This window comes from Hyaena hyaena, unplaced genomic scaffold (genome assembly GCF_003009895.1).
Source record: "Hyaena hyaena isolate Hyena2069 unplaced genomic scaffold, ASM300989v1 scaffold_756, whole genome shotgun sequence".
Lineage (NCBI taxonomy): Eukaryota > Metazoa > Chordata > Mammalia > Carnivora > Hyaenidae > Hyaena > Hyaena hyaena.
This window is the reverse complement of record NW_024081384.1, coordinates 550,714-578,711: the sequence shown is the minus strand read 5'-3', so window position 1 is coordinate 578,711 and position 27,998 is coordinate 550,714. Positions and strand designations below refer to the sequence as shown.

At 37.9% G+C, this 27,998-nt stretch overlaps 1 protein-coding gene across 1 annotated transcript; it reads right to left on the bottom strand.

The window, feature by feature from the left end:
* Nucleotides 1-27,953, bottom strand: LOC120221067 (olfactory receptor 4F3/4F16/4F29-like). The gene is given in 4 exon segments (XM_039218327.1): nucleotides 1-59; nucleotides 62-937; nucleotides 23,103-23,450; nucleotides 27,899-27,953. Coding segments are annotated over 4 exon segments (1,338 nt in total).
* Nucleotides 27,954-27,998: the final 45 nt, after the last annotated feature.

The following is a 27,998-nucleotide window of genomic DNA, read 5'->3' as shown; positions in this document are numbered from 1 at the left end:
CTATATATAATAAATCGACTGCATACTTTCCTCATTGCCACTTTCATTTCTTTGTTCCTGAATGTATAGATGAGTGAATTAAAAAAAGGAGTGAGAACCGCATCAAAAACAACAAGATATTTGTCTAGGTGTGAGTTGGGGTGAGGCCAGATATAAACAAAGATGCAAGGACCGAAGAACAAAACCACCACCATGACATGAGTTGACAAAGTGGACAGGGCCTTAGATGAGCCTCCTGAAGAGTGTTTCCGAACAGTGATCAGGATAGAAATGTATGAGACAATCAATATGAAGAATGATCCCAGAGATATGAACCCACTGTTGGCTATGACCATGAACTCTAGACTGGAAGTATCTGTGCAGGCAAGTTTGATGAGCCGAGGAAAGTCACAATAAAAGCTGTCTAACACATTAGGGCCACAGAATGGCAATTTTATAACAAAAACCAGTTGAATCACAGAGTGGGTCAACCCAATTACCCATGCAACAAATGAAAGCAAAATACACATTTTTTGGTTCATAATAGTCAAATAGTGCAGAGGCTTACATATGGCAACATATCGGTCAAAGGCCATGGCAATGAGCAGCACCATCTCCACACCACCAATGAAGTGTATAAAGAAGATCTGGGCGATGCAACCATCAAAGGAGATGACTTTACGCTTTCTGAAAAGGTCATAAATCATCCTGGGAGAAATGACAGAAGAAACTCCCAGGTCAATGAAGGAGAGGCTGACCAACAGAAAGTACATGGGAGAGTGTAAGTGAGGGTCAGAAGTCACAGTGAGCATAATGAGGGAGTTTCCCATCATGCTTCCCACATAAAACATGGAGGAGAACACAAAGAGGAGAAGCTGAATTTCCCAGGAATCGGTGAGTCCCACGAACACAAACTCTGACACCACAGAGTGATTCACTCCATCCACTGATTTATCAGCTAGAATGTTTCCAGATAAAAGAAAATAAAAACTAAAATGAGAATGTTAATAAAGTTCTACATTAAAATGATTAATTAATCAAGGATATTCACATTATAAAAAACTATATATCCCTTCAATTCCTGCTCAGGGTCATTATTAAATACACATTTTGCCTGGAGTCACCTAAAGCAGTTGAGTCACTTCCACATGCAATATCCCTAACACCATGGCTTCCAGGACTACTGATTTATAAACAAGAAAATGAAGCAAATATGAAAACTTAGATGTGTATAGCAAGGATCAGGAGGGGTAGGGAGAAGGAAGAGGTAAAGTCTGCATTTGCCTGTATTAGCTGGTATTATTTTTTTAAGTTTATTTATTTATTTTGAGACAGAGAAAGAGAAAGCAAGAGAGGGGGAGGGCCAGAGAAGGAGGGGAGATCGAGAGAATCCCAAGCAGACTCCATTGTGCCCAAACAGAGCCCAAAAAGTGCTTGAATATACCAACCATGAGATCATAACCTAAGTCAAAGTCAGATGCTTAACCGAATGAGCCACCCAGGGGCCTCTCACTGGTACTATTTTAATTGTTCATAGAACAATTCTTCAGCCATTCAAGTTGTCTTATTTCTTACCTTCAACCTATCTCAGGGATATATTATGTCTCTTGTAGTCAGTCTTATGCCACTACCTATAATCACATTTGCAATTCACACTAAGCCCACAGAGTAGTGGTGAGCCTAAGAAAACCAAGTGTTGGCTATAGAGGTGACTTGGGTGTATGAGATGATCAAGGCAAGGGCAGAATAGAAACTGATGGCACAGAGTATCTGCATGACACCCAGAAAGTATAAGTACCTAGTAGGATGGTTAGCAGCCAGGACATAGCCAAGATGTGTAAGGAGGAGAGGTGTGTTATGGGTAGTCAGGGAAGTTAAGGAAGCCAATCTGATTGATATGTCCAGATTCTACATACTCTCTCAGGTTTTTGAACCTTGGTTATAGCTATCAGAGCCCTAAGCTTTTGGAATTTGGAAGAAGATATGCCCACTAATGTAGGGCATCACAGTTACCACATAACAATTGAGTCTCTCCTGTCCTTTCATCAAACTTAGCCCCTTTTGTTCTTCTTATCTCATCTCTTCCACCTCAAATCTCCTAATTGTCTGGGTCCAATGCCAAGTCTGACTGTTCCCTGACCCTAATTCTTTGTGACTATATGAATCTCTCTAGTTCTTACCCATTTTTTTTTTCAGAGAATAAAATGTTACCATGTAGAAGATATTATTCTCTTGCCTGTGTGTCAAACTCTGTGTCTCAAGCCCTATGGCTCTCATAATAGTTAGATTTGCTGCTAAAAGGTGAAGTGATCTGAATAAAGAGGCAAATTGCAGGATAAATAGTACATCAATGCACAAAAAACTTCTCACCCAGAACTGAAAGGAAAGAGTAAGAAAAACCTAAAAACACAGAAAAAAATGGATCCCAAAGCTCTGTCCTTTTTAAAAAATTTTTTAATGTTTATTTATTTTTGAAGGAGAGAGAGACAGGGCAAGAGTGGGGGAAGGGCAGAGAGAGAGGGAGACACAGAATCTGAAGCAGATTCCATGCTCTGATGTGTCAGCAGAGCCAGAAGCGGGGCTTGAACTTAGGAGCTGTAAGATCATGGCCCGAGCCAAAGTCAGACTCCCAAATAACTGAGCCACCCATGCACCCCTTGTCCATTAGTATCTGTATTTATATATGCACACATGCACAAACCTCAGTTGTGCATGATGAGTGAGATCAGTCATAAAAATATTATCCTGCAGGGGCATCTGGGTGGCTCAGTCAGTTACGCTCTGCAGCTCAGGTCATGATCTCACAGTTCAGGAGTTCAAGCACCTGTCCGGTTCTGTGCTGGATTCTGTGTCTTCCTCTCTTTCTGCCCCTCCCCCACTCACACTCTGTCTCTTTTTCTCAAAGATAAACATTAAAAATTAGTAACGATACAAACCTCATTAATGATTACCTAGTCCAGCTCATTATTTACAAATGAGAAAACAGTAATCCAGTGAGGAACAAACTAGTTACAGAGAATCCAGGTTTTCTAGTCTATGGCTTCAGACTCCATATGCCAGAAAAATCATAAAGTGAGAAGAGATATGCCAAACCTAGATCTACTCAGTCCAAAACAGTAGCCACTAGTTCCATATGGTTATTAAATGAAATTAAAAATCTATTTCCTTGGTTGCAGTAGCCACATTTCAAGTGCTCAATAGCCTCCTCTAGCTAGTGGTTATATCGAGGGTAGTACGATATAGAACATTTCCAAACCCTACTCATCCCTTAAAGGTAAATCAAAATCCCATTTCCTCTATGAAAATCTTCGTAGTACTATATTTTACATAATTGTCTTTTCTCTCTCATTCCTAGAAGTCAGGAAACTTAAATTTAATTGAAAAACAATAATTCACCAGATTAAAAAAAGATCACAACACACATCACCACAGGAGACATTCCAGATGTCTACTGCTGGCCAACAAGGACACGTAAGAGTCTGTGAAATCAGAGACAGCTTTACAAAGGAGAAAGGTATTTGAAAAAACAGTAGGAGATTAAAAACCTAAGAAGGGAAAGGAAAATATTTTGAGAAGAGATAATAACTGATCCCTTATTTGGAGCAAATCTTTTGCTAATAATCATAATTCCTCAATGGTTTCAATTTTTTTAATGTTTTATTTATTTTTGAGAGAGAAAGAGCATAAATGAGGGAGATGCAGAGAGAAGGAGACAGAAGATCCAAAGTGGGCTCAGAGCTGGCAAAACAGAGCCCAATGCAGGGCTTGAACTCATGAATACTGAGATCATGACTTGAGCCAAAGTCAGTTCTCAACTGACCAAACTACCCAGGGTGCCGCCTCAATGGTTCAATTTTATAGACTTTCTCTCCTTGAATATATTGTATGTTTGAAGAGGAAAATGACCATTTCTTCTGGTTCATGTGTTTCCTAAAATACAAAACAGTTACCAAGGGTTTCTTGATTATTTAGTTAATAACACTTCTCTGAAGTAAAACCATTTTCTCAAGTCCATAATTTGTCAGTTTCTGTTTTCCTCATCTGCCATATTTTTCCATTAAGTCCAGCATGCATAAAAGAAGTCTCCAAATTCAGAACTAAGCATTAATATACTTCCTAATCACTCCAAAGAGAATGCCTGGTATTCTTGCTATAAATTTCTCCTTGGGAGTAGGGAAGCCGCATCTCAAGTCTTATAATGGCTTATGGTTTAACTTTATGATATTTTAGAAAACAAGAAGCACCTAAAATGAAAACAAAGGCAGGGCCCAGGGGGTAGGTAGGCATGGAACAGTTCCAGTAGAAGTCAACATATGAGGAAATTTACACAGTTTCTATATTCCAGCCTTCATAACATAATTAGTAGACATCTTCCATCCCATCATTGAAGTCAGAAATGAAAATATAGATTTTTTTTCCACAACATTTTAAAAGTTTCTAACATATTTAATGATGGAATCTGTATGGATTTAATGATGGAATAACGTATGATGAAAATAATCATACATTATTTTCATGGCACATATTTACTAAGTACTTTCACACATTTGATGCTTGTAATCCTTTGTAGGGGTGGATATATCTGATAGAATTATTTTCATTATAGATGAAAAATCTCAAATTCCAAGAAGTTACCTAAAAGCATAGTTACTTAGTTTGAAACAAGAAACCAGGTCTTCTGATTCCAAATCCAGTGCTGTTTTGACTACATCAAGCAAAGATGCATGTTTGTACATGATCTAAAACAATGATTCCTGCTGTAAATTTTAGCCACAAATGAAAACAAAAAAAAGGACACCTTAAACTGGCACACTGTTATAGGTCACTGTATTTCAATAAATCTGGAAAGAAAAGATTTCATTTTACTCAGAAGAATATTTTATCCCACCCACATAAACATTTAATACATATATAAATTAACTTACCAAGGTTTTATAGCTACTAGTGGCAGAGCCAAGACTTAAACATACATATTAGTGTACAGGTTAAAGGGAAGGGAGAAAGATGGTGGCTGATTAGAATGAGGGGGGGGGGAGGGACAAAATCCACCAAGGTTTTGGTGCGAATAAAAAGATTCACCAAAGTCAGAGGGCCATTTAATCATAAAAAGTCATAGTGATTGACAGACAAGAAGTATCTCAGCTAGAGACAAAAATTTAGAAGTCATCCAAAATGTGGTCATGAGAAAGAAATATTTGCTTTAAAGATAACATATAAACACATAAAAGAAAGCTAATGGAGGAAACATGCATAGCAATAAAAAAGAACAAATACATGGTATTTGTCATCATCATTATTATATTATTATTACTACTATTCTTACATACTATCTGCCTTTTAAAAGCCCTGTTTCCACACACAAAAATGAGGGAGAAAGGAATGTCATAGAATTAAGGAAAGGTTCACTTTCATATGCTAAAGAGTGATCAAAATGAGAAGACTAAGTAAAAGGCATAGATTTAGGACTGAGATCTCACTGCTGCCATTAGAGCAGATAAAATCAAAACAGAGAAAATCAAGATTTTAGGAGGGTAACTGATGGTGCCAAAGTGGAGAACGTAAAATCAGAAAATGAAAAATAATTTCAATAATCTAGGGGAAGAGGTTTGGGAATGGGGGGGAGTGGGAAAATAAGGCAATATGCTATGTGCAGAAAATTTGCAGTGACAGAAATCTACAGTTATGAGATAAAGAGTTCCGAAGCAATTTTAAGAATCTTGTTGAAGCTGGGTATCTCAAACTTAGACAAAAACTAGAGGAAAACTTTTTGTGACTCCATTCAGAAACATTCGGGATCTGAATACCCAGAATTTTAGAGCAGACTGTTTGACACATTAAGAGAATGGGGTATCAAAAGAGTCAGAGATCCTTTGTTCAGTATTTTTGTTTCTTAAATTCTACATATGAGTGAAATCATGTGGTAATTGTCTTGCTCTGACTTATTTTGCTTAGCACTATACTCTCTAGATGCATCCATGTTGTTGCAAATGGCAAGGTTTCATTCTTTTTATGGCTGAATAATATTCCATTGTGTATATAGTTACCACATCTTTATCCATTCAGCTATTGATGGACACTTAGACTGCTTCCATAATGTGACTATTGTGAAAAACGGTGCAATAAACACAGGGGAGAATATATCCTCTTGACTTAACAATAGAGAACTGGCGGTTACCAGCGAGGAGGTGGGTGAGGAGATGGGTGAAAGAGGTGAAGGGTATTAAGAGTACACTTATAATGATGAGCATAGGGCAATGTACAGAATTGGTATCACATCATTGCACACCTGAACTAATATTACACTGTAACTATCTGGAATTCAAATCAAAAACAAATTAAAAAATTCAGTACATCTCCTTGAAAAAGAAAAAAAAAGGAGAGAAAAAGAGATGGGGGAGAAAAATAGGGAGAGAGAAAGAGAAAGAGAGAGAAAAGGGAGGAAGGGAGGAAGAGAGAAAGAGAAAGAAAGAGATAGAGAAAGAGAGAAAGAAAGAGAAAGGAAGGAAGGAAGGAAGGAAGGAAGGAAGGAAGGAAGGAAGGAAGGAAGGAAGGAAGGAAGGAAGGAAGAAATCAATCCTTGGAGGCCTGAGGTCACGGTGAAATTATCTGACCAAATCACATACTGGGCAATGTATATGCTGACATATGGATAAAACAGAATACAGATCAGAGACCTTAAAAGCAGGTACTGTAATTGTAAGCTTATGGTAGCTCTAGAGTTTACTCTTTCTCCTGTATCTTGATCCTCAAATCTGGATTCCCATTAAAAATCAACATCACTACATTATGACTGTAGTTAACACTGCTCTATGATCTACATGAAAATTGTTAAGGGAGTTAATCTTAAGAGTTCTCATCCAAAGGAGAAATTTTTTCTCTTTTTATTTAATCTATGAAATGATGGATAGTAACTAAACCTATTGTGTTGGTCATTTCACAGTATATGTAAACTAATTCATCATATTCTACATCTTAAACTAAATAGTGATATATGTCAATTGTTTCTCAATAAAACTGGAAAAATCTATTTCACTTTCTTTCATGTACCTTTCTCTATACAGTTGCCCCAACTCTTCTCTCCTGTACAATTTTTGCTTCTGTTCATTTTATTATATCCTTCCTCTCTGGAAGCATAGGAACCTGTGAAGGAGAGTCTCCTTGTAGAGTATGGTTCACCAACCCCTCCACCCCTCTTCACCACCACCACCTACCTAATCTGTCCAAAGATCTCAGATCAGGGTGCGGGAATCAGAGGAGTTCCACAGATTGAATTGCCCCCTGTGCCTAAGCATTGCCCATATCCTTCCACTCACCTTCCCTAGGACAAGAAGCTAAATACAACTCTGCTATTTTGAGAAAGGTACCTAATTAAGCTATAGTACAAGGTGGTGACCACATGATGCATTAGAGTTCTGGGATTCTCAGCCTGAGGTCATCAGTCCAAGGGAACTGTCCCACAGGATTATAAGGGAGAGAGTAAAGAGGTACAGGGTTTTCTTACAAAAAAATAAACATCTACCTTTTTATTTCTTATAAACCTTTTAACTTTATTTTATGATATAACCCAGAGAAATCTCTAGTGAAAGGAAAAAATGTATATTTTTAAACAGAAAAAAAACTCCAAAATTTCATGAAAAAAAAGCTGTAGAACTTAGAAATCTTGACACATTTTGTCAGCTAACTCTCTTTGTGTGTTTGAAAGTGCAAACAACAATTAAGAATAGCAAGCATGAGTAAATATGAAAGACTTAGAATGGAGAAGGATGTGAACACTTGGGGTAGAAAGAGATTAAGACAAAAACACATAGAGACGGAGAGGGAGAGGTGTGTGCATAAACACTGTACTTCCTGAAGAAACAATAGGAAACCAACCAAAAGAATTGTCAGAGTGCAGCAAATTTGAAAAATATATGATAATTCACCCCAAAACTGTAATACACAATTAAGTACATTAAGATTATTGCACTCAAAATAAGGCCACGAATGCAATTTTCTTGAATTTAAAATATATTAAATTAAAAAAACATTAAAATAAAATACGTTTTAAATAATAGAATATAAATTAATCATCACAGATACCTTCTTCTACTCAAATATAGTAAATCAAATATAGTAGAACCAGTAGAAAACATAGAATGAATTGACAATTCATAAGGGAAGAAAAATTAAAAAGCCAATAAACATAAAAAGTAGAAAACTTGAAGGCAAAAAGTTTAGTGTTTATCCTTTCAACACTACCTGATGGCAAAGGCCAACCAAAGATTATTTAGAAAACTATATTTAATTCATCTTACTATTAAATACTGATTCAAGTATATAGACATATAGTGAAGTTCCTTTTTTCCATCACAGATTTTTGTCCAGTAGAGATGCATATAATTTACGTCCAGTAGAAGAGACAACCCCAAATATTTATGGTCTGTTGAACATTAACCAGTGTTACATCTATAATGCAGCAATCACGCTAGAATTTCTTTTCAAAAGTACCACCAGATACCCTAAATTTTGTTCCAGCTTTAGTGAGATATTGGCATATGATACTAAGTTTAACAATGATACAGCATGATTTAATACACATATGCATGATAAAATAATTACCACAATAAGGTTCATTAACATCTCCATCACCTCCCTAACATTATTTTGTGAGTGGTGATAACATTTAAGATTTACACTCAGGGTGCCTGGGTGGTTCAGTCAGTTAAGCCACCGACTCTTGATTTGGCTCAGGTCCCGATTTCACAGTCGTGATATCAAGCCATGTTGGGCTCTGCGCAGACAATGCAGAGCTTGCTTGGTATTCTTTCTCTACCATTCCCTCTACTCCTCCCCCATGTGCATGCACACATGTGCACTCTCTCTAATAAATAAACATTACAAAAAAAGATTTATACTCAACAACTTTCTGTATATAATACAGTGTTGTTGTCTATTCTTACTGTGCTGTACATTAAATCCTCAGAACTTATCCTTCTATAGCTGGAAGTTTGTACCCTTTGGACAACATCATTTCATTGGTGCCCTACCTCTTGGTCCTTAGAAATCACCATTCTACTCTCTGTTTCTTGGAGTTTGGCTTTTCAAAATTCCACATATAAGAAAGAATGTACGGTATTTGTCTTTCTCTGCCTGACTTATTCCACTTAGCATAATGCCCTTAAGGTCCACCTATACTGTTGCAAAAAGCAGTATTTCCCTTTTTTGTGGCTGGATAATATTCTACTGTGTGTGTGTGTTTGTGTGTGTGTGTGTGTGTGCGCGCGCACGCACGCACGTGCACACACATGCACATACCAAAGCTTCTTTATTCATACATCTATCAAAGGACACTAAGGTGTTTTTATGTCTCAGCTATTTTAAAAAATGTTGCAATGAACGTAGGCATGCAGTTATCTCTTTGACAGTGATTTCGTTTCCTTCATGTATGCGGCTATAAGTGAGATTGCTGGATGACATGGTGGTTCTATTTTTAATTCTTTGAGGAACCTACAGACTGTTCTCCATAGTGGTTGCACAAATTTACATTTCCACCAACAGTGCACAAAAGTTCCATTTTCTCCACATCCTTGCCAATGCTTGTTATCTCTTATTTTTTTATAAGAGCCATTCTAATAGGTATGAGGTGCTACCTGATTTGCATTTCCCTGATTATTGCTATTGAGCAACTTTTCATGTGTCTATTAGCCATTTGTATGTCTTTGGGGAAATGTCTATTCATTCCTTTGCCCATTTTTTGATTGGATTATTTGTTTAGCTTAGAGTTCTGTATATATTTTGGGTATTAACCCATTGTAATTTGTTTGCAAATATTTTCTCCCATTCTGTAAGTTTTTCTTCTGCTATGCAGGAGCTTTTTAATGTAGTCCTATTTCTTTATTTTTGCTTTGGTTACATTTACTGTCATATCCAAAAAAATGGTTGCCAAGACCAGTGTTGAGATGTTTCCCTATGCTTTCTTCTAGTAATAGTTTTACAGTTTTGGGTCTTATACTTAAGTTTTTAATCCATTTTGGGTTAATTTTTCTAATTGTGTAAGAGAGGGATCCAATTTCATTCTTTTGCATGTGACTATCCAGTTTTCCCAATACCATCTGTTGAAGAGACTATCAATCCCCATTAAGTATTCTTGTCAAATATTAGTTGACTGTACATGCAAGGGTTTATTATGAGCTTTTGATTCTATTTCATGGGTGTATGTGTCTGTTTTTATGCCAGCACCATACTACTTTGATTAGTATAGCTTTGTAATAAAGTTTGAAATGAGGAAGTGTGATCTCCAACTTTGTTCTTCTTTCTCAGGATTGCTTTGGTTATTTATTTAGGCTCTTTTGTCATATGAATTTTAGGGTTGTTTTTTTCTATTCTGGTAAAAAGGGCCATTGTAATTTTGATAAGAATTGCATGAAAATATAGAAGAATAGAGTTAATCACTATAGAATTATAGAACATTCTGAAGTGTTTAAAGCTCTTCATAGCTTTGGGTAGTATATACACTAAAATACTCATTCTTCCAATCCATGAATACAAGTTATCTTTCCATTTTTGTGTGTGTCTTCTTTTTTGATGCCATTGTAAATTAGATTATTTTCTTTTTCAGATAGTTTGTTGTCAGTGTAAGAAATACAAGTGATTTCTGTACATTGGTTTTGTATCCTGCAACTTCACTAAATAAATTCATTTACTGGTTTTAAGTTTTTGGTAGAGTCTTTGGGATTGTCCGCATTTAAAAAAATCATATCTTCTGCAAACATAAACAATTTACTTTTCCTTTCTGATTCGGATGCCTTTTATTTCTTTTTCTTGTCTATTTGCTGTGGCTAGGACTTCTAATACTATGTTGAGTAAAAGCAGCACAAGTGGGTACCCATGTCTTGTTCCTGATCTTATAGGAAAAGGTGTCAAACTTTCACCACTAGTATGATGTTTGCTCTGGTTTTGTCATTAATGGCCTTGATTATTCTTAAGTACATTCCTTCTATACCCAATTTGGTGAGATTTTTTAATCATGAAAGGATGTTGAAGTTTGTTAAATTATTTTTCTTTATCTATTGAGATGATTGTATGATTTTTATCTTTCATTGTATTAGTGTGGTATATCACATTTATTGATTTCTATATGGGCATCAGAGTATCACAGAGTATACTTCATAGTTACATATGTATCAATACCTTAATAAAGCTATAAAACATATGACCTATTTTTTAAGTTTTACAATACTGTCTTTACTGATGGTTGAAAAGAAGCTAGACTTATCAATGTAGTCATTTAATCAGGAAACCAGATTAGCCACTGAGAATTCCAGTTGTTTATTTAAGTTATAATACAATATGTTATTAGAATTTGTTCACTAAAGCTATAAAAATACTTAATATTTCTGTGATAAGTAACTCAAACACTCTTAAGGTTTATAGATTTTTCTTGCTAGTCAGAAAACTTCAGCCCCTAAGTCTGCCATTCTCCTTGTAGCTCTAAAATCTGTAAGTAAAGTGAGGTCAAACACCAAAGTCCTTTTGTTTCAGAATATGGTGTAACTTAGAAAGTAACTTCCAACACAGGGTAATAAAACAAACTAGCTTAGCGCTGAATCACAGGTACATCAAACACTTAGAGCTAGAACCCTTTCTTCAGGACTTCAGTGAGAGCTCCTCGTCTCTGCAGCTAGTCTCTAATTTGGGATAGAAACAATTTTTTTCTTTTTTTTTTCCTGTAAATTTTCTGGAAGTATGAATGAGATAAAGAAAAGGAAATTCATGAAATTACTAGGTAAGGATCCCCCAGGATCCTATGAAGCTGGGAAAAGCTGTACTTTTCCACTCATGAACTTTTAGATGACTCTCTATATCTAAAAGCAGTTTTAGAAACTGAAGAAAGAAAATAGGAGCAATAATTTCTAAGGAACAAAACAAAATCACAAGCAATGACCACCCTGAACCATAACTGACAAGACAGAAAATAAAAATCACAGGAGTGTTGAAAATGAACAAGCTGTACCACCCCCCACTTAAGAAGTATTTGCTGAGTCACAGCTCATTAAAACTCCAACTTGTTCAGGGAGTCACTTCTATAGTCATTTTAAATAAAAACTTCTTTCACCTCTAATTAGAGGCTAATTAGTCTCAATTTGTATCTTGTTGTTATGGTAAAATAAAAATCAAGAGACAGAAGACAGTGTTGAATGGAAACATTTTATTAAATTCAACCAAGCAACAGACTAAAAAATAAAGATTGGTAATTCAAAGGAAATGGGAAGAAAAGGAGTTAAATCTTTTAAAGTCAAAAGTCTACAATCGATCCCATAGTGGGAAAGCAATCTCTGAGTTCTGTTGACCGGTTGGCAGTATCGGGGTAGGGGGTAAGCTGGGCACTAAGCCACTGGGCTAGCTGTTGGTGCTGTACTGCAGATGAGGTGCCAGAGTCTAAGTCACACAGGTGTCTGCCAGGCCAGGTGGCCAGAATAGAGAAGTGAAAATATAATTTTCAAAACACTAAAATCATGACATTCATAATTAATGAGCCAACTAACGTGTTAAAATCACTTCAAATGGGAGGCGCCTGGGTGTCTCCATCAGTTAAGAACCTGACTTCAGCTCAGGTCATGATCTCACAGTTTGTGAGTTTCAGCCCCACAATGGGCTCTGTGCTGACAGCTCAGAGCTTGGAGCCTACTTCAAATTCTGTGTCTCCCACTCTCCTTTCCCCTCTCCTGCTCACACTCTGTGGCTCTCAAAAATAAATAAATATTTTAAAAATTTTTAAGCACTTCAATGGAGATTTGACCTACAGTACTTATATTCTCTGTATTTTCATTGCCATAAACAGCATGTAATTACACTGCCATGAAGAGAAACCATTTCCATTGCTCTGAACAGAAAACATGCATTAGCATCAGTTTTCCACAAATTAACTATTTCTATAGGATTATAAAAGAACCTAATCAAAGACAAAGGCCCACATTCCTATAGAACCACACAATCCCAAAGGATCCCTAGCCAATGCCCTATATTCCATGGAAAGGGTGCCCAGTAATTTCTTTGCCCATTTCCAAGCCATTCTATTGTTAGAAGATATAACTGCTCTAGGAATAAATGTTTATAATCACAATTTTCTTCTCGTTTCCTTCCCCACTTGCCTAGAAATTTACAGGTAATGAATATCTTAGTTGTGGGTTACTTCTTCCCATTCGTAACAAGTGACCTATAGAAAATTAAAAACCAATAGGGGTATTGCCAGTATGTAAGGCTCATACGGACAAAACACAGAAATAAGCTAAAAACAAGCTACTAAAAGAAGTCTGATGAATGGATAAAGCAAATGTGGTATACATATAAATATGGTATACATATATAGATACAGATATATGGATATTATATATATACACAAATATGTATACACACACCCCACAACGATAGATATAGTGTGTCTATGTATGTATCACAATGGAATATTACTTAGTGATCAAAAAGAATGAAATCATTCTTGCCATTTGCAATAATATAGATGGAACTAGAATGCATTATGCTAAGTCAGAGAAAGACAAATATCATATGATTTCACTCATATGTGGAATTTAAGAAACAACAGATAAACATAAGATAAATGAAAGAAAAAAATAAGATAAAAACAGAGAGGGAAGCAAATCATAAGAGATCCTTAAAAACAGAGAACAAGCTGAGGGATGATGAAGTGGAGATGTATGAGGGGGATGGGCTAAATGGGGAATGGGCATTAAGGGGGCACTTGGGATGAGCACTGGGTGTTATATGTAAGTGATGAATCACTGGGTTCTACTTCTGAAACCAATACTTCACTGTATGTTAACTAACAAGAAGAGAAAGAAAAGAAAGGGAAAAGGAAGAAAATATAAAAAGGAATAATGACATGAGGGAGAAGAGAGTAAGACTAAATTATCAAATAAGTCTTTTGGCCTCTAACCAATAAAGACTGACTTACAACATAAACTGATAAAAGCTTTCTCATTTTAGCTTTAAAAATCACAAAAATCCTGTTCTGGCAAAGGAAGTTGGTTAAATGCCAAGGACATTGATGGGAAGTGGTAAGAATGTAGCTTAAAAATACTATGTTTTGATTATATTTTTCCCTTTTTCAATGAGGACTACACCTTAATTTCTGTTTGAAAGATAACTATGAAAACTATAGCTAACCAGAAGGTATGCATGGTTTTGTTGGTTTTTTTTTTTTAAAGTCTGGACGCCTTTTGTCATTCTAGGCTAATTTATGGATTCTGAGTACACTAGATTTTAAAGGTCTTAAGAATAATTGAATTGTATTATCACAAACTGAGTTCATTAAAATCATTAAGTTGAGGAGTTCAGGTTTGTTTTATTAGAAAAAAACTAATAACTCACCAAGGCAACTGATTTCAATGAAAGAAAAATTCTTATCTCAAAAACAGACACAAGTTGATTCTTTATGGTTAGAGATCAAATAAAGATAGCAAAGACTAAACAAGGCACAAGTTTGAGATAGAGTCTACTTCCTTTGAATTTTTTTTCATTTAAAGTTTTTTATTTAGTGGGGCCTAGGTGGCTCAGTAGGTAAAGTGACTGATTCTTGATTTTGGCTCTGGTCATAATCTCACAGTTCACGGGTTTGGACCTCACAAGTACAGAGCCTACTTGGGATTCTCTCTTTCCCTCTTTCTCTACCCCTCCCCTCCCCAATAAATAAATAAATTTTTAAATATATTTTTAAAAATAATTTTTATTTATCTCAGACAGAGAGGAGGAGAGAGAATCCCAAGTAGGTTCTGCACTGAAGTGGAGAGCCCATCATAGGGCTCAAACCCACAAAACGGAAGATTATAACCTCAGCTGAAATGAAGAGGATGGGCCTTAACCGACTGAGCCACCCAGGTGCCTCCATTTGAATCTTGATTTGAGGCTATTGCTACTATGGTTTTCTGATCTGAGGAGGTCAAAGAAATAGCCACTCACCCTTCTACTCTTTTCTAAATAAAGATGAATTTTAAAACTCACATTACAAACATTAACATTTTCCATGTTTGGAGACTTTTTATACTAAAATGTTTTTGTTTATAAGACCATAAAAAATATGATATAATTTTTTATATTCTCAATTTAGTAATTTCCTAAATATTTTAAATCATTAATTACTAAGTTCAAGAATTTTGAAGTGGTAATCTCCTTGTCCAATAAAAAAATCTGATATGATATTACTAAAACAGTTTTACTGACTTATGGAAGCAAAGAAAAACAATTCCATAATAGCATTTAATTAGGGAAAGTGGGAAAATGGTTTCCATGGCATATGGGTCGATCTCACTCATAGTTATTAAAATGGTGTATCAAAAACTGGGAAAATCTTTAGATCAGTTGATGTTTTAAGGCAAGAGTTGACACAGGCCAGGCAACAGGAAGGAAGTGCAATGTAAATCACACGATGTTCCCTGGTTACAATTACACAATTGGAAGAGATGGTCGTTCTGGTTCTTAGTCACACATGACTGACTGAGGACTGTGTTTCCAGTTTAGAGTGTCAGGAAAAAAAAAGTAGCCTCACTCCTGACTACATCATTGTCAGGATTCCTAGATGGCACTGATGTCACAGAAATAAAAGTTTGGAGTCCAGGTAGGAACTGATCAATAAAAGGCTCCTTTTGTTAAATGATGGGTTGTTGCATCATGTGGCATGATAGGACCATACAGGAGCCCTTAAAACTTTGGAAATTATTTGCAGTCACAATGCACAGAAATTCAAGAGCAGAATAATGATTACACACTGCAGAATGCTTCAGAGACATAATTTTAAATTACCAAACTCAAGCCTAAACAATATGTCTTTGAATCTAATTATCTACCTTGGCAAGCCAAATAAACCATCTTTAGTTTAGAGATTAATTGTTCCTCCTGGCTTACATCCAAGAGCAACAAAAAGTGTTGGCAAAAGGACAGACATAACTTACTTGGCTAGCTAATAGAAAGTCTAAAACTATTTTGGTGTCCACTATCACATAGGCTAAAATGATGCTTAGACTTGCATATTGAGTCTCAAAAGTTACCAGAGCCCATTAGAACTTCAGCTAAGGTTAATTATACCTTTCTACCCATGTTTTCCAATTAATGATCACTTACAGAAATATCTACTTTATATATGGCACTATAAAGAGCGCATCAGTGATTCCTCTAGGAAGTTCTTCAGTTGTTGGGTCATACAAGGTTTCCTTAGGAGGATGAGGAAAAGATGGTGGTACCTGCTAATGATAAACTGACTAATGTATTACATCAGTTCCTTACAGTATTGAGCCATAGATGCTTGCAACAGAGTCTAAGATCAGATGATTGAAGATGCACAGATTGTCCTATTACTAAGCCATAGATAGACTATGAGCTAAGGAAGCTGAAATATTCTGAAGGTTTGAATAATTTCAAATTAAGAATTCCATTTGTCTTATGAGCACCAGATGATGTATGGAATTATTGAGTCACTATAATGTACACCTAAAACTAATATAACACTATGTATTAAGGGGTGCCTGGGTGGCTCAGTTGGTTAAGCTGCCGACTTTGGCTCAGGTCATGATCTCACAGTTCGTGAGTTCGAGTCTCGCATCAGGCTCTTTGCTGACAGTTCAGAGCCTGGAGCCTGTTTCAGATTCTGTGTTTCCTTCTCTCTCTGCCCTTCCCCTGCTCACACTTTGTCTCTCAAAAATAAATAAATAAATAAAAAACAGTTTTTTAACTGGCAGTAAAATAAAATCTTTTAAAAAGCCAAAAAAAAAAAAAAAAAAGAATTCCGTTTGTCTTTTATACTAGGCCAGAAGATGGGACATGGTATGTATAGAGAAATTTTTGCATGAGAATGCCTTGCAGAGGTCTTTAATGAGAGCCTCGTGATTCCCCAAGTGGGAAACTGAGGAAAATTTGCCAGCATCAGAGACAGTGATCTTTTTTTTTAATGTTTATTTTTGAGAGAGAGACAGAGCACAAGCTGGGGAGGGGCAAAGAGAGAGGAAGACACAGAATCTGAAGCAGGCTCCAGGCTCCCAGCTGTCAGTACAGAGCCCAGTGTGGGGCTTGAACTCACAAAACTCACAGACCGTGAGATCATAACCTGAGCTGAAGTAGGAACTTAACCAACTGAGCCACCCAGGTGCCCTGAGAGCCACAGATCTTTAACAAAGACATTGACCATTCCAAAAACACAGAAAAATAAAACATTTTCATATTCCATTGCAGGGAGTAATAATATGAAGTCAATTTGGAAGTATTCAAATGGGCTGTGAGATTCTGGCTCCCACATATGCCTAATCTTTAGAGTTTTGCCAGGATTATATGATTGGGAAATCAGGCAGGTCTTAGAGATACTCTAAGCGATTTTTCTAAAACTTCCCTAGTAGTATTGATTTAGAATGATGGTAAACTTGTCCTTATTATGATGGACAAGTTCACAGAGTCAAAACAAGGTTGTATTTGAAATCATCTGGGACTATAAGACATGTATCTTGGAAATGCCAGAGATTATCTTCATGGAATTTATATCCATATCATTTCCTATATTGTTTCCGTGATGTTAGAAACTAATTTTGGCATTCTATGACCTCTTTGAACTCCTTCAAAGTCCTACTTAGGGGAAGTATCAGAGGAGCAAGCCCCTTTGTAAGGGCTTTCTACTATAACTCCCTGCAATAGGGCATACTCTCTCTTACACAACTCCATTGTCCCTAGCATCTCCAATCTTCTGTCTTAGTGGAAAACACAAATGTAATTCTCAAATGAAGATTTGTCAAACGTGCTTTATAAGATAACTAACTGAAATGCTTTTTAATTTACATACTCCTTTAAATTTTATCTGGTGTGGAGACATGAAGGGCATTTGCAAATCCTTGATCAGAATGGATGAAGCAGGGTCCTAAAACTGTTAGCACATACCAGCCTAAGAGTCATATTAAATACTTCAGAGACTCATATTTCCAGTATTAAATACTACTAAGAGGGAAAAATACAGGTGCCTAGGAATCCAAATCTAGGGATTTTCACATTCTGCAAATTCTCATTAATGAGTTCTTCCCCTTGGCTATATCTCTGATTTGAAAAGCATATTAATTTAATCAATTGGCACCACATAGATTGATCAAAGATCATAAAGTCACTTTGTGCGTTATTCCATCTGTCGCTACATCAACATGAAGGAAGTCTTTTTCTCATTTCATTCTTTGTCTCCCTTTCACTAACTTAAAATGAGAATAGACTAACTTTCTTTCTCCCAAAACTCAACTCTCTTGGACAAGGGCAGCTTGCAATATTTATATGCCATCTATCCATAACTTGTGGAACACTACCATACAGAGAGGAAACATTATTAGGAGGCACATAAACCAAATCTATACTGAATCTGCCATGTTTTCCTATATAAGTATCGTCATATTTGGCTACTTTATAAAAATGCTAGGAGGATTTTAACTTTTTTCTGATTCTTACATTTTATTTTTTTTTTTACAAATAGTTTATTGTCAAGTTGGTTTCCATATAACACCCAGTGCTCATCCCCACAAGTGCCCTCCTCCATGCCCATCTCCCCCCTCTCCCCCCTCTCCCATCAGTCCTCAGTTTGTTCTCAGCATTCAAGAGTCTCTCATGGTTTGCCTCTCTCCCTCTCCCCCACTATTTCCCCCCTTCTTCTCCCCCATGGTCCTCCGTTAATTTCCTCCTAATCCTAGAGGATTTTAACTTTCTTTTGTGTTGCTGGCTTTCAGTGCTAGGCTGTAAGCCAGCCTACAGGACATTATTGGTGACAACTTCAATTGGTCTCACTCTTATTTTCAACAGTAACTACCCAGGGTTAAAATTGGAATTCTATGCTACGTATAATTACGGATTGCCATCATAACGTCCATAACATGCATTTAAGGGTGCAGCAATTGCATGTGAAAGCATCCTGATATCCCCAGTGATACCAAACTCAGAGATTGAGCCAAACCCATTCAACAAATAAAGGATCTGGAGGCCATTAACACAGAATTTCCTTTCAGAAAGGATAATAAAATTTATAATGATCTATGATTTTACCAAAGATATACTAGGAGAAAGACAATGTAATTTTTGAGACTAAAGACCTTTCAGTTAGAATTCTTTTAGAGGTCAAGTATAAAGGCCAATAAACTACTAGTAGTGATTATGATTTACTTATAGGCTAGCAAAGTGCCTTTGTCAAGGTTCAACATCAAAAATCTGAAAAATACCAAGGCTTAAGATATTTTTGAGTGTATTCAACTATTTTAGTAGTTTCTTTCATTATTGCAACATTTGTTATAACATATATATAAATTACAGATAAGTACAAGAAAATAAATTTAAAAGCACCTGTATGTATCCCAGAAGAAATATCACTATTAACATTTTAACTTACACAGATACGTTAATTTTTTTCAATATAGATTATTGTCAAGTTGGTTTCCATATAACACCCAGTGCTCATCCCAACAAGTGCCCTCCTCCATGCCCATCACCCATTTACCCCTCTCCCCCACACCTCATCAACCCTGTTTGTTTTCAGTATTTAAGAGTCTCTTGTGGTTTGCCTCCCTCCCTCTCCTTAACTATATTTTCCCCTTCCCTTCCTCTATGGTCTTCTGTTAAGTTTCTCCTGTTCCACATATGAATGAAAGCATATGGTTTCTGTCTTTCTCTGCCTGACTTATTTCACTTAGCATAATACCCTTGAGTTCCATCCACATTGCTACACATGGCCAGATTTCATTCTTTCTCATTGCCATGTAGTATTCCATTGTATAGATAAACCACATCTTCTTGATCCATTTGTCAGTTGATGGACACTTAGGCTCTTTCCATGATTTAGCTATTGTTGAAAGTGCTGCTATGAACATTGGCAGATACATAAATTTTAAGTCTTGTTTTACCACCTCCTTTTTCACTTACCAATCTATCCTGAGCAACCCTTCATGTTATTATTTTATAGGAGCTGACCCATGTGTGTATAACATACTTCCACTGTTCATAACATAATTTAATTCAAATTTGTTTTGTCATAAACAAGGAACTGACATAAATATAGGGAGAAAAAAGAGACACATTGGTCCAAAATGAAGAAACTAAATGAAAAACTATTTCCAGGAATAAGCATTAAATCAATTTTATAAAAAAGAAGAAAAAGCATAGCGATTAAAAATCCAGACTCTGGAACCAGACTGCTTAGATTTAAGCTCAAAACTACCTTTTACTAACATTATTTAAGTCATTTAACCTCCCAGGGCCCCCAATTCCCAACCTGTTAAATAAGGATAACAATAGTATCTATCTCAAGGATTGTTGCAAAGACTAAATGAGATAATGCAGGCACAACTAAGAGCAGTGCTTGACACATAGTATATACTCTGCAAATATTCACCATTGTTATTTTTATCTTTGAGTTGAAGAAGTAACCTATTCAATCTTCAAATTTCACATTTAATCCAAAGCAATTAAGTAGATACCACAATACTATGAAAAGACTAAGATAATTAAAATTCATCACAATATATTTGTGTGTGTGTGTGTGTGTGTGTGTGTGTGTATAAGAGAGAGAGAATCAGAAGGTAAATTTAGTGTGAATTAGAAAATAAAACGAATTTTAGGAACACCTAGGGCTCAGTCAGTTGAGCATCTGGCTCTTAATTTCGGCTCAGTCATGATCTCATGGTTTGTGAGATGGAGCCCCACTTCATGCTTTGGGCCGATAGCTTGGAGCCTGCTTGGGATTCTCTCTCCCCCCACTCTCTCTCTCTGCCCCTCCCAACTTGCTTACACACTCTCACTCTCTCCTTCTGTTAAAATAAACTTAATGGTGCTTGGGTGGCTCAGTCAGTTGAGCGTCCGAATTCGGCTCAGTTCATGATCTCATAGTTTGTGGGTTCGAGCCCCACATCAGGCTCTGTGCTAACAGCCAGCTCAGAGCCTGGAGCCTGCTTCCGATTCTGTATCTCCCTCTCTCTCTGCCCCTCCCCTGCTCACGGTCTCTCTCTCTCTCTCTTAGAAATAAAAACATTTAAAAAATTTTTAAATAAACTTAAAGAAGGTGAAACAAATCTTATTTTTAAGCTGATAGACTCCTATCAAATGGTTACAGTTCAGGAAAGGAACCCAGGCTAATTTTTAAATTGATACAGCCTTTTCAAACTTCAATTAGTCATAACCATAACCTGTGAGTTCTGGTGCAACCTGTGAAGAAACTGAAATTCAAAGAGGTTAAGTTTTGTAAGTAAAACAACATAGCAAGTGAGGCTATACTGCCTTTTGTTTTACACTTCTTTTAAGACAAAAACTGTGATATTTGGGGGAATAAGCAAATCTATATGCTGGACACCCCAAATATGGCTTGCCTCTTGTGTTTTTAAATAAAGTTTTGTTGGAACTCACCAACACCTATTCATTTATGTATGGTCCATGGCTATTTCAATACAACCACTGCAGAACTGAATGACTGAAACAACTATCATAGAGCCCATAAATCTGAAACCATTTATAATCTGGTTCTTGTTGACACATAATGAACAAGGCTTTTAGAATCTCTAAAATTAAGAGACTTTTATTCAAGCCCAAGTTATAACAGCTGCCCAAGAAACATGCTCTTACAGGGAAGAAAGTACTCCAGAGACTGAAGAGTTTTCAGAGGGTTATATACTTTGCTACATCTCATTTAAAAATGAAAAGATTATAGATTAACATGTAGGCAGTTTTTTCTAATGGTTATTTATTTTTGAGAGAGAGTGAGACAGAGCATGAGCAGGGGAGGAGCAAAGAGAGAGAGACACAGAATCAGAAGCAAGCTCCAGACTCTGAACTGTCAGCACACAGACCGATGCAGGGCTTGAACTCATGAACCGTGAAATCATGACCTGAGCTGAAGTCGGACACTTAACCAACTGAGCCACCCAGATGCTCCAGCATATAGGCAGTTTTAATGTCAAGGAATGCAGAAAGTAGGAACATTGATCAATATCTTAAGGACGAGATGGTTTTCCTTTAGGCTACTCACAAAGCAGGTGTACAATGTTTGCTTGATGGGCCATGAATCAGCCTTTTGGTTTAAACAAAGTTAATGGTTGACTTAGAAAGAAATGTAGATGGCTCCCCTTATATCTCAGGCTTCTAGGGAGCTCTTTCTCTCATCACTCTTTATAGAAAATATTTGCCAGCATCTAATCTCTTTAACTGAAAATACGGTTGAGAACATACTTTAACATATGGAACAATGCATGAAGGCAAGAATTGTGAATTATAATGTGTAAGTAACCGCAGCTCTTAGTGATAATTGCTTTTTAACCATAATCAAAAGGCTAAAGTAACAATGCAGAACAAGTGAAAGGGAGATACAAGCTACTGATAATAAAGCATGACCTTAACAAACATACTAGTTATAGGGCAGGATAGCCTGAAAACAGTAATATGGTGATCCTGAGAGACAAACTTTATTACGTCATTATCTAATGTGTGTAAAATGTGTTATTGGCATGGTGACTTAGGAACTGAAAAGGGTTAATGTAATCTTTGATTTCTACATCTTTAATATAAACGTTCCTTCTCCCCCCCCCAGGAAAGAATGTCACCCATTCTTCAGTGAGAACAAAATAGTTCCACGTATTACTCACTACCTGACTATTACTCACTACCATGAGGAAGGTAGTGAACACTCAATTCTCTACCGAAGGACGGTCCTCAACTGCATTCCAGCTCAAGATGGTGACATAAATGATTCCTGAAGTTACCTCCTCCCACAAACACACCTTATCTACATCACGTATGGAACAACTTCCTCTGAAAAAAAACAAAACAAACAAAAAACTAAAAACTGGCTGAGCCACTCCGATGCCAGCACGAGAAAGCCTGCATCTCCACAGGTAGGGGTTGGGACACAATGCAGCCATAAACCCCAGCACAGCAAGAGAAGGAACTCAAACCCCTGAGCTCTTCCCTGAGGCTCTAAGCCTTTGAACCCCACGTCCATCACCGCCAACTTTTAAGACCAGCATCCGACAAGCCCCCAAAACATCTAGCTTTGAAAAACAACAAAGCTGACATCCACGAGACCTACAAGGTTAGAGTGACCTGAACAACAGTTCTGAAAGGGCCCATGGCCTTGGACTCACCCGCCTGCGGGCCCGCGTGGAGGCAGCATATGCAGGAACAGCTGAACTTTGCGTAGGAGAAGCTCTCTTGCTTTTCGTGGTCTTGGAGCAACAACCGGAGGCGCAGACATCTGATCTGACACAAGTTTGAACGCTTGCTGGAGCCACGCTCTGGCGCCCAAGACTGGCGGGCGTCCTTAGCGCTCTCCCGCCGCCCAGCCCCTGAACACCAGCTTCTTCTGCTGAGCGAGCTGCTTCTTGCGTCCTGTGTGCTGGCTTTTGCAGCTGCTGCCCACAGGATGCCCTTGGACTCCTCCTGTCTCTGATGAGCAGAGAGGCCTGTTTTCCTGGATCCCACAGGACCGTAACCTTAAGAGAGACGGTTCTTGACAGGCTGCGCAGACTGACACACCCCAGGTTTTTTGTGAAAAAGAGCTATTTGCTTGCCCGGAGCATCCACCTGAGGGGCGCGCATCGGGTCAGGCTCAGGTGTAAAGGATTATGGTGGGCGTGCTCTGCGCGCTCTCGCGCTCTCGCGCTCTGCTGTCGCAGGTGCGCCCCATCTTGGCACTCTCCCTCTGCCTCGCCACAGCTCACTGCTCTCTCACAGACGGGCGCTTGCTTATACACTCGTCTGGAGCCCAATTCTTATGACTGTCACTCTGGACAACTACAGATCGCCGGGCATGGTCGTTCACAACGCTTCCGTTTGCGGTCCCAGAAAACTGTATGTATTTGCTTTTCTTTTATTTTTTATTTCAAGGGTTGTTTTTTTTAATGTTTTATTTATTTTTGAGAGAGAGAGAGAGAGAGACAGCATGAGCAGGGGAGGGGCAAAGAGAGAGGGAAACACAGAATCCGAAGCAGACTCCAGGCTCTGAGCTGTCAGAAAAGAGCCCTCACAGGGCTGGAACCCACGAACCGTGAGATCATGACGTGAGCCGAAGTCCGATGCTTAACAGACAGCCACTCAGGTGCCCCTCAAGATTTTATTTAAATTCTAGTTAGTGAACGTATGTGATAGGACTTCAGTTTGTTCTCTATAGTTAAGAGTCTCATCTGGTTTCCTTCTCTTTTTTTCCCCTTCCCATGTATTCATCTCTTTTGTTTCTTCAATCCCACGTGTGAGAGAAATTATATGGCATTTGTCTTTTTCTGACTGACTTATTTTGCAAAACATAATACACTCTAGCTCCCTCCACATCATTGCAAATGGCAAGATTTCTTTTTTTTTTTTTTTATTTTACTGATGTTTATTTACTGGGGGTGGGGGAGACAGAGCATGACTGGGGGAGGGGCAGAGAGGGAGGAACACACAGAATCGGAGGCAGGCCTCAGGCTCTGAATTGTCAGCACAGAGCCTGAGGCAGGGCTCAAACTCACCGACCTCAAGATCATGACCTGAGGTGAAGTTGGCTACTTAACCGACTAAGCCATCCAGGTGCCCTAAAATCAGTCTTTCTTTAAAAACAAAAATGTTTTATTTGTTTATTTTTGAGAGAGAGCACACGCATGTATGCATAAGCAAGGGAAGGGCAGAGAGAGGGAGACATAAAATCCCAAGGAGGCTCCACGCTGTCAGCACAGAGCCTGATGCAGACCTCATACTGTGAGATCATGCCCTGAGCCTAAGCCAGATGCTTAACCAACTGAGCCACAGAGGTGCCCCAAGATTTCATTTTTTTGATGGCTGAGTAATATTCCACTGTGTACATATACCACATCTTCTTTATCCATTCATCAGTCAATAGACATTTGGGCTCTTTCCATGATTTGGCTATTGATAATGCTTCTAAAAACATCAGGATGCATGTGCCCCTTTGAATTAGTGTTTCTGTATTCTTTGGATAAGTACCTAGTACTGCAATTGTCGGGTTGTAGGGTAGTTCTATTTTTAACTTTTTGGGAAAGCTCAATACTGTTCTCCAGAGTGGCTGTACCAGTTTGCATTCCCACCAGCACTGTAGGAGGGTTCCCCTTTCTCCATATCCTTGCCAACATCTATTATTTCCTGAGTTGTTAATTTTAGTCTAACAAATGTGAGGTGGTATCTCATTGTGGTTTTGATTTGTATTGCCTGGATGATGAGTGGTGTTGAGCATCTTTTCATGTGTCTGTTAGCCATCTGTATGTTTTCTTTGGAAGAATGTCTATTCATGTCTCCTGCCCATTTCTTCACCAGATTATTTGTTTTAGGGGTGTTGACTTTGGTAAGTTCTTTATAGATTTTGGATACCAGCCCTTCATCAGACATGTCATTTGCAAATATCTTCTCCCATTCTGTCTTTTAGTTCAGTTGATTGCTTCCTTCACTGTGCAGAAGCTTTTTATCTTGATGAAATCCCAATGGTTCATTTTTGCTTTGTTTCTGTTGCCTCCAGCAACATGTCTAGTAAGAAGTTTCTATGGCTGATGTCAAAGAGGTTACTGCCTGTGTTTTCTTCTAGAATTTTGATGGTTTCCTGTCTCACATTTAGGTCTTTCATCCATTTTGAATTTATCTTTGTGTGTAGTGTAAGAAAGCAGTCCAGTTTCATTCTTCATGTTGCTGTCCAGTTTTCCCAACACCATTTGTCAGAGACAGTCTTTTTTCCATTGGATGTTCTTTCCTGCTTTGTTAAAGATTAGTTTGCCATATAGTTGTGAGTCCATTTCTGGGTTCTCTATTCTGTTCCATTGATATATGTCATGCCACTCCCATCTAGCCTGCCAAGTTTCTGAGCAGAGATCTTCTTCTAACCTGATTTGTCTTTCCATGTAGGTTAGTGATTTCTTTTCTCTTCCTGCTTTCAAAATTCTTTGCTTATCTCACAGCAAAGGAAACAATCCATAAAACTAATAGGCAACCAACAGAATGGGAAAAGATAGTTGCAAATGACATATCAGATAAAGGGTTAATACCCAAAATCTATAAGGAACTCACCAAACTCCACACCCAAAAAACAAACAATCCAGTGAAGAAATGGGCAGAAGATATGAACAGACACTTCTCCAAAGAGGACATCCAGATGGCTGACAGACACATGAAACGATGCTCAGCATCCCTGCTCATCAGGGAAATACACATCAAAACCACACTGAGATACCACCTCACGCAAGTCAGATTGGCTAAAATGAGCAAATTAGAGAACTCGAGATGCTGGCGAGTATGTGGAGAAACGGGCACCCTCCTACACTCTTGGTGGGAATGTAAACTAGTGCAGGCCCTCTGGAAAACAGTGTGAAGGTTCCTCAGGAAAATAACAAGAGAACTGCCCTGTGACCCAGCAATAACACTTCTAGGAATTTACCCAAGGGATACAGGGGTGCTGATGCATAGGAGCACATGTACCCCAATGTTTATAGCAGCATCCTCAACAATAGCCAAAACATGGAAAGAACCTAAGTGTCCTTCAACAGACTAATGGATCAAGAAGATGTGGTTTATGTATACAATGGTATACTACATGGCAATGAGAAAGAATGAAACCTGGCCATGTGTAGCAACATGGATGGAACTTGAGGGTGTTATGCTGAGCAAAATAAGTCAGGCAGAGAAGGACAGCTACCATATGTTTGCACATATAGGAAGATTGGGAGGGACTTAGTGGAGGACCATGGGGGAGGAGAAGGGGGGAAATAGGAGGGGAGAAGGAGGGAGGCAAACCATGAGAGACTCTTGAATGTTGAGACCAAACTGAGGACTGATGGGTATGGGGGGGGGGGGAAAGGGGGTGATGGGCATGGAGGAGGGCACTTGTGGGGATGAGCACTGGGTGTTATATGGAAACCAACTTGACAATAAACTATTTAAAAACAAGAAAAAACAAAAACAAAAAATTCTTTGCTTAACTCTATGTTTTGCAAATTTTACTATGATATGTCTTGCTGTTGGCCAGCTTTTGTTGAATTTGGTAGAAGTTTTCTGTGCATCATGGATTTGGATGACTGTTTCCTTGTCCAGACTAGGGAAGTTCTCAGCTATAATTTTCTCATATAAACCTCTCCCTTTTTCCCTCTCTTCTTCTGGGACTACTATGATATGAATATCATTACACTTTATGGAGTTGCTGAGTTCCCTCCGTCTACACTCATGACCCATTTGTTTCTTACCCTCTTATTTTTAGCTTCATTATTTTCCATCTTTTATCTTACATAACACTAATTTGATTCCTCTGTTTTATCCATCCTAGTTGTCACTGCACGTGTTGGTTTTGCATCTCAGTTACAGCATTTTTAATTTCAGCCTAACTAGTTTTTAGTTATCTCTGCTGTAAGGGATTCTCTAATGTCTTCGATGCTTTTCTCAAGGCTAGCTAGTATCCTTACAATTGTTGTTTTAAGTTGTGGTTCAGGCATGTTACTTATATCTGTTTTGATTAGATTGCTGTCCATGACTTCTTCTGTTCTTCCTTTTGGGATGAATTCCTCCATCTTGTCATTTTTCTAGGTCAGTTTTTTCTGTATGTATTAGGAAAGCCTGTTATATTCCCTGCTCCTGAGAGTTTAGTCTATATTAAGAAGATGTCCTATACTGTCCAGGGCCTGGTGCTTCAGGAAGTGTTTGAAAGTGTGCCCTCTACTGTTTGGCAGCTCTTTCCTTCAGATAAGTCCTCTGAACAGTTTCTCCTTGCTTGCAATGAGGAGTGTTTGACCCTTGTCCAGTGTGGCAAGTTTTAACTAGGTGTGTTTTCATCTGCTTGTTAAAAGAGGCTTAATCCTCTTTCCTCCAGAGCTGAAGCTTTACAGCACTCTGTGTGTAGGGGTTTGTGCTGGTCTGGGGAAGGGGCCTGCTGCAGCTGGTTCTCAGGCTGACTTGACCTAGTAGATGCACCTACAGTGTGCTGGGGGTGTGGGGCACACAGGGCTTGTGTAAGTGGCCACAGCCTCCATGAGGGTGCTGTGTTACACACTGAATTTTGTCAGTGCTGATGGGCT